Source organism: Cebus imitator, unplaced genomic scaffold (assembly GCF_001604975.1).
Source record: "Cebus imitator isolate Cc_AM_T3 unplaced genomic scaffold, Cebus_imitator-1.0 Scaffold16, whole genome shotgun sequence".
Taxonomy (NCBI): Eukaryota; Metazoa; Chordata; class Mammalia; order Primates; family Cebidae; genus Cebus; species Cebus imitator.
The window spans coordinates 1,130,295-1,138,715 of record NW_016107331.1 but is presented as its reverse complement, the minus strand read 5'-3'; the positions used below and the strand labels follow the sequence as shown (position 1 = coordinate 1,138,715).

The 8,421-nt window shown below is 39.0% G+C and overlaps 1 protein-coding gene across 4 annotated transcripts in view; it reads right to left on the bottom strand.

The window, feature by feature from the left end:
- The window catches only part of FAM151B (family with sequence similarity 151 member B), a 59,549-nt gene that overhangs the window by 25,461 nt on the left and 25,667 nt on the right, over nt 1–8,421 (bottom strand). For all 4 annotated transcript variants that reach the window (XM_037731060.1, XM_017507456.2, XM_037731063.1 and 1 more), the window contains one exon: nt 4,888–5,053. In XM_037731060.1, coding sequence (XP_037586988.1) covers nt 4,888–5,053 — 166 coding nt within the window. The remainder of the gene's footprint in view (nt 1–4,887; nt 5,054–8,421) is intronic.

The following is an 8,421-nucleotide window of genomic DNA, read 5'->3' as shown; positions in this document are numbered from 1 at the left end:
TAGAAAGGAACAACCAGTATCAGCCTTTCTAAAAAATACCAAAAAATAAAGAACATCAACATAATTAAGAACTTGCATCAACTAATGGGCAAGACAGCCAGCGAATATTAAATGGCAGTATAAAACTCACACATATTGTTATTAATTCTAAAGTTAAATCTACTAAATCCCCCAATCCAAAGACACAGACAGGCAAAAAAAGCCAAGACCCATTGGTATGCTACATCCAGATCCACCTCATATGCAAGGATGCACAAAGTCTCAAAACAAAGGGATGGAGAAAAATTTACCAACCAAATGGAAAGCAAAAATAAATAAATAGAAAGCAGGAGTTGCAATTTTTGCTGATAAAATAGACTTTAAAGCAACAAAGATCAAAAGAAGCAAAGAAGGATATTACATAATAAAAGGATCAATGTAACAAGAAGAGCTAAAGATCCTAAATATATACACACCCAATACAGGAATACCCAGATATATAAGACTTATAAAGAGACTTGGACTCCCACACAATAATAGTGGGAGACTTCAACATCAATATGAGACAGATCAGTGAGACAGAAAGTTAACATCAATATTCAGGACTTGAACTCAGATCCAGCACAAGTAGACTTAATTAACATTTATAGAACTCTCCACTTTAAATACACAAAATATACACTCTTATCAGTACCACATCACACCTATTTATAGGTTTAAATGAAATATTGGTTGGCTGCTTGTTAATTATTTTCTTCCCTCATTTTTTTTTTAATGTCTCTATTATTAAACACAATTACAGGCATACCCATTTTTAGGCTGCATTTTAGCCTGGCCAATAAAGCAACACCCCTGTTCTCTCTCCCTCTTCCTCTCCGTCATTCTTTTTTTTTTCTTTTTCTTTTTTTTTTTCTATTCTTTCTCTTTCTTTCTCTCTTTCAAAAAAAAAAAAGAGGTAAAAGAAGGTGGAGATCCAGCAGCCCCCCTTTAAAAAAAAAAAAAAGAGACTGCAGTACTATCTATGCTTCCACCTCTCTTCTTTCCACTCCTTTTGAGCTGCTTACTCTAAGAGGAGAAATCTGAATAATCTCATTATTTATTGGGTCATGTTTACCAGTGAGCAAGAATACTATGTACCAAAACCAGAGGAATCCAGGCTCTATCCCTTAGCCTCTAGCCCCTTTCTCTCTGCTCCCACATGGTACGCTTCCTTCTCACTCTTCTGCCCCTGAAATGGAGGGCCTAGGTTTTAGTGGATAAATAACCCCTAATGCTGGACTCTGCAGACCTTAATTTAGATCCCGTCATTTGTCTCTTTTAAATTCTCCCTGCCTTGCCCTGTATCAACACCAAGTTAAAACCACAATTCTGAGATCCAACACTGTACTTCCTACAAAATTCTACTTTTGGTAGCAAGCAACTTGTGCCTGTGACTCCAAAGGTTCTCATCTGTCAGTCCCATAACGGCAGCAAGTCCCCACGAGGTTCTGCTCTTCATGGAGTAAGGAAAAACCTTGAACTAATCCATGCATGTCTCCTGCCAAGCTCTTTTTCCAGAAAAGACTCTGATTTCTTATGAAATCTGGTGTCCATGGAAGCTGGATTAAATACTAACCTCCAGTTTACATTTCAAGAGAGGGCTTCTTAGGCTTTCTCAATTCAGTAAGCTGACATAGAGTAATTTAAGATCGATTCTCCATCTGATAATATCCAGTTTCTTTTTTTTGGAGACAGAATCTTGCTCTGTCACCAACCTCAAACTCACTGCAACCTGCGCCTCCTGGGTTCAAGCCATTCACCTCCCTCAGTCTCTTGAGTAGCTAGAACTACAGGTATGTGCCACTATGCTCAGCTAATTTTTGTATTTTTAGTAGAGATTGGGTTTCAGCATGTTGGCCAGGCTGGTCTTGAACTCCTGATCTTAAGTTATCTGCCCTCCTTGCCCTCCCAAAGTGCTGGGATTACAGGTGTGAGCCACCACACCTGGCCAATATCCAGTTTCAAACAGCATCTTCTCCCAAAAACCGAAATTCCACCAGTGTTTACTAAGTGCCTATTACATGCAGTTAAAGAAGCTATGACAAAGAACATAATGAAGCAAGAATTTAATACATTTATTCCATTTTATATGTAAATGTTTTCATTATCACTAACGTAGACTAAAGATAATGATACTTTCCCTTACCAGAAACTTAAATAAGAAAAACAAAACCTGTGGTTAAATTTAAAACCTCACTAAGGAACCAAAAACTTTTTGTTGTTGTAGTTCTTATTTTCTAAAACTTGACAAAATTATTCTAAAGTTCTTCTGGAAGAAAAGGTGTAACATGTTGTAGGGGAAAAAAGGACTGAGGACAAACTTTCCTAAACAACAAAATAAAATGTACAGTAGGGCCCCTTATCTGCAGGGAATATGTTCCAGGACCACCAGCAGATGCCTGAAACCACACAGCATCTAACCCTGTATGTACTTTGCTTCTTTTCCTACACATACCTATCTCTAATGAAGTTTAATTTATAAATTAGGCACAGTAAAAGATTAGCAACAAAAAGTAATAATTTTTTAAAATGGAACAATTATAGCAATATACTATAGTAAAAGTTATATGAATGCAGTTTCTCTCTCTCTCTCTCTCTCAAAATAGCTTACTGGACTGTACTCACCGTTCTTTTTATGATTTGTCACTCTGATAACCATGATGGCTATTAAGTGACTAATAGGTGGGCAGCATATGCGGTGTGGATACTCTGGACAAAGGGAAGGGATGAGTCACAGCCCAGGTGGGATGGAGGGGGAAAGTACAAGATTTCACCACACTACTCAGAATGGCGTACAATTTAAAACATATTCAGTGTTTATTTCTGGAAATTCCCGTTTAATACTTTTAGACCACAGTGTACTGTAGGTAACTGAAACTGCAGATAACAGAGGACTAGTAAATACTACAAGAAATAACAGACTCAGCCTGGAAGGCTCAATAGTGCACGTATTATAAAAAGACACATCCTTCTAAATTAACCTATAAATTCCATGTAATTCTAGCTTAAAATACAATGGCCAACATTCTCAATTCTTACATATATTGGTACTAAGTTTCTCATAAGGAAGTGCCAAAGCTTCACTAAGATGATCATCTGAAGAAGAAAGTCCTGATTAGAATACTACCTAAAATTGTTCTTTGGTGGTATTTAAGTCTCCTGAAAAGAATATAAACTTAGTTATTATAGAACATATTTTTTCCCAAAAAGTTACATGTAAATCAAACTTCTAAATATCATATCCTGCTTTCCTGTTAATTTCATTTAGAAATTGGGAATGAAAAAATAAATATCATACTTAAAATTGTAATAAACTATATAAAATTACATGTTAAGGGAAAATAATTCTTTGCTAAAATATTGAAGAGCTTGCCGAGACTCCAGATGAAATTTAAAAATATAATGTTCTTATTTGTGTACCAAACAAAACAACTTAGAAGCACAAAACAAGAACTGCTAAAATTCAACTAACAGGTCATTCAGCTGCTGTTACAAAGAGAGTGAGTGTGGCAATCTGGTTAAGAGTGTGAACTCTCCAGCCAGGCTGACAGCTCTCTAGTTCCATTGCCAACTATGTGATAAGCAGCCTCCTTACCCGCCTCCATCTCCATTGCCTCATCTGGAAAACGAGAATAGCAATAACCTGCCTTTTAGGACTATTATAAGAATTTCATGAAAAATACATGCAATGCTTTAAGAACAGTGTCTGACATATAATAGGTGTTCATATACCTATCAGTTTATATTGAATCCCCTTCAAATGTTATGATTTTTAAAAAACTTGCAAAATCTTTGTTCCAGTGGCTCGCCCTTTTGTGGTAGCTGCTAGCATTTAAGAATGAATGAGCTGATCTGACTGGTGATAAAAGCCAAATAATCTATCACAGGGAACAATTCAAGGGGCAATAGTAAACATGAAAAACTGAGCACACGATAAGTCAAGGAGATCTAAAAGTTTAAGCCATCAAGCACTAAAGGTCAAATACTTTATTTCATGAAACATAGAACACTGGACTGGTTTCAGGAGACCTAGGATCTGGTTGCAGCTTACCTGTCAAAGCTTACCTGCTGCCCTTAGGTAAATCACTTAACCTCTCTGGAAACTCTTTCTTTGTCAATAAAATGAAATTGAACGATTCATAACTAAAAAAGTTTATGATTTTTTTTTGAGACAGTTTCGCTCTTGTTGCCTAGGTTGGAGTGCCATGGTGTGACCTCAGCTCACTGCAACCTCTGCCTCCGGATTCAAGTGATAACTCCTGCCTCAGCCTCCCAATTAGCTGGAAGTATAGGCACGCACCACCATGCTTGAATAATTTTTTGTATTTTTAGTAAAGACAATGTTTCACCATGTTGGGCAGGCTGGTCTTGAACTTCCGACCTCAGCTGATCCACCTGCCTCAGCCTCCCAAAGTGCTAGGATTACAGGTGTGAGCCACTGCACCCGGCTACCTCCAAATATTATGTTTAAGGAACACTTTGGTTATTGGAGAATTCTCAATATTTCCCTTTACAAACATAGTAATATAAATCAAATAGGATATGTATTAACTACCTCAATGAATTTCTCCTAGGTCCCTCTCTCCTGGGCTACTTTTTAACAAAAATCACATTTTTATCTTTCTGTTGTCACAATGGTCACTTATGATAAATTCCTTTATAAAAATTAATCTAACTTTAGCCTTTAAGGGTCTCCAAAAAACAATTTTGGTAAATAACTCAGTGGGTCTTAGGTTCATTTAGGTTCAGTTCTGAAATATATTAAAGTCTACAATTCCATTTGCAGTTTGGATAACATAAAAAAAAAATAGGTAATCAGGCACAGCTATTACTTTTTTCCCAGAAAATTGAACATGTTTATACAAATACCTCTTGAAATCCAGCTTGATGCCTTTATTGCTTTTCGTAACTTCAGTCAGCCACTCCTGTAGCGTATTATCACTGTTTGTTTCAGGGGGATGGGCCATAATTGGCTGGCTGTGTTCTGCCCCATCACTTGGAAGAAGGACATCAGCCTCTATCATGTGAGCGGTACCTGTTCAAATAAAAGAACTCAAGTTAATGCTAAGAAAACGGGGCACAGAACTGCAGAAGCCACCATGCCCAGTATTTTTTGAGGAAGATTAAAAAAAAAAAAGGAAAGAAAAGTAACACTCAGTAAGCAATTATTCCATGCCAGGTAGTATACAAGGTCCGTACATGTTGTCCTTAGATTAGCAAACAGATGCCAAGAGGTTAAATGACTTTCCCTAAGTCACACAGGTCGTAAGCTGTTGACATACTTCTGAATTGCTTTCCAGTACCTACAAAGTGAATACATAATGGAAGGCTTAATAAGTATTTGCTGAAGTTTTCTGGGAATAAAAATTGTAATTTTATCTTCTCACTCCTCAAATTAGAAATTATAGATATTCACTGCTCACATTTGAAAGTCTAATTTAAAAATTCACTTCTTTGACTCACAGTTTAGCTACTGCTTAAAAGCATACATCCTTGAACAGGTAATGAGCTTCACCAGACATGGTGTGAATATGTTCAGCAGGCTGTGACAGACTGACTCCAAAGATGGTTGCCAACAACTCCTCCCATACACGCATACCCCTTTTCCCGTCAACTTCCCTTTCCCTGCCTCTTCATCTGGGCTGATCTTGTGACGGGTTGGGGCCATAATTCCCAAAATACCACAATCTCGAATTTTGAAATCCCAGAAGATCAAAATCCCTGAAGTCTAAAATCCCCAAAATCACGATTCCAAAAGATCAAAATCCTGAAAATATTGGAAAAAGTAATTTTAAACATTCTTTAAAATACATTTATTTACATTAAAAAAAATTTTTTTAAGAGACGGGGTCTTGCTGCGTCACCCAGGCTGATGCAGTAGCAGAATCATACCTCACTGAAGCTTTGACCTCCTGAGGTCAAACAATCCTCCCGCCTCAGCCTTCTGAGTAGCTACAGGTGTGGGCCACCATGCTCAGCTGATTTTTAAAAAAATATCTGTTGTAGAAACAGGGTCTCACTATGTTGCCCAGGCTGGACTTGAACTCCTGGGCTCAAGTAATCTTGCTTTGGCCTCCCCAAGTGCTGGATTATAGGCATGAGCCACTGTGCCAATCCTGTTCATTTTTAAAAAGGGCATTTATTTTGAGAAACATATGAAAACATGGCAGAACCCTTCAGAAGCCACTTTACACAATAAAACAGATGATAATAACCACATTTTTGCAAACATAAACACTCAGGTATGTTAATGAGTTGCAAAGATGTAACAGTTATGAGCAAGTGAACTGTAGTCATAAAGAAATAGCTTAAACGACTGCAGTCATCTGAAATAACTTGATGAACAACCTAAGTCTTTTGACAAGATCAATCAAAAACTGTGATGGGTTGCCACCACACATGTAGTCAGTTACCCAAAGAATGGCGACCTTGAGAAACTTCATCTTTCACAAATGCAGACATACAAACAGATATCTCTTCATCAATTGTGAAAGTTTCAACATTTTTATCAATAAGCACAATGGTTATACACAAAGTCAATGTTATGAAATGTACCTCTGTGGAGTCAAATTTGAAAAAAAAAACATAAAACAAATTAGAACACTCTAAAAGTCTTTACACAATTTATATCTCTAATATTGAAAACAATGCAAAGATAAAATACATAGCATAGAGAATTATACGATATAATTCTGACAATTTAAAATAGCGGAAATGGCCATGCACAGTGGCTCATGTCTGTAATTCTAGCACTTTAGGAGGCCGAGGCGGGCAGATAACCTGAGGTCAGGAATTCAAGACCAACCTCGCCAACATGGTGAAACCCAGTCTCTAACAAAAATTCAAAAATTAGCCTGAGGTGATGGCATGCACCTGTAATTCCATCTACTTGAGAGGCTGAGGCAGGAGAATCACTTGAACCCAGGAGGTGCAGGTTGCAGTGAGCTGAGATTGTACCACTGCACTGCAGCCTGGCCAACAGATCAAGGCTCCATCTCAAAAAAAAAATTTTTTTTTAAGATAGACAATATAATAGGATGATCCAAGATGGCCAAATAGCAACAGCTCTGGAGTGCGGTTCCCAGCAAGAACACAGATGATGAGTGATTACCGCATTTCCAAACAAGTTTTTCCTGCCCACAGACCCAGAGATTCCTGGGCGGAAAAGCGCCCTGAGTTTCCAGCACAGCTGTTTCAGCCGGCGCAGTGGATCTCCACACAAACACACACAAATCTGGGTGGCTGTTTCAACTGGCGCCTGAACACCTGGGAGACAGAGTTGCCCATTCAACTGAAAAAAAAGGGGGCTGAAACAGGGAGCCAGGTGATCTGGCTCGGTGGGTCCCACCCCCACAAAGACCAGCAATCTGAAATGTTCTTGATTGAGAATTTCACAGCAAGCATAGATGGACCCAGGATGATCCAGTTCTGTGGGGTGAAGGGCATCTGCCATTAATGAGGCAGTCCACCACTACTGAGGCAGTCCGCCATTACTGAGGAAGTCCGCCATTACAGGGGCAGTCCACCATTATCAAGGCAGTTAACTACACCTCTATAAACAAAAACCGCAAGTTCACACAGCAGCTGGGCAGAGCCCATGGCAGCTCAACAATGCCTCTGCTGGCAGACTGTGACTAGGCTACCTCCTCACTGGGCAGGGCATCTCTGAAAGAAGGCAGCAGCATGTCAGAACTTACAAATAAAGTCCTACCTTCCCAGGACAGAGCACGTGGGCAAAATAAAGGCGGTTATGAGTTCCGCTGCAGCAGACTTAAAAGTACCTGCCCAGCTGCTCTGAACAGAACAACGGAGCTCACAGCTCAGCACTTGAGCTCCAATAAGGGACAGATTGTCTCCTCAAGAAACTCCCCAAACCCTGTATATCCAAAGAGACAACTCATAAAGGAGAGCTCAGTCTGACATCTGGCGGGTATCCTTCCGGGACAAAGATAACAAGAAGAAACTGGCAGCAACCCTTACTGTTCTGCAGCCACCACAGGTGATCCCCAGACAAGCAGGGTCTTGAGTGGACCTCCAGCAGTCCTACAGCAGAGAGGCCTGATTGTTAGAAGGAAAACTAAAAAAACAGAATGAAATAACTTCATCATCAACTAAAAGGATGTCCACTCAGAGACCCCATCTGAAAGTCACCAATTACAAAGATCACAGGTAGATAAATCCACAAAGATGGGAAGCAACCAGCGCAAAAAGGTTGAAAACACCCAAAACCAGAACGTCCTTCCTCATCCAAGGGATCACAACTCCTCACCAGCAAGGAAACAAAGCTGGATGGAGAATGAGTCTAATGAATTGACAGAAACAGGCTTCAGAAAGTGGGTAATAAAAAACTTCTCTGAGCTAAAAGAACATGTTTTAATCCAATGCAAAGAAACTAAGAACCTT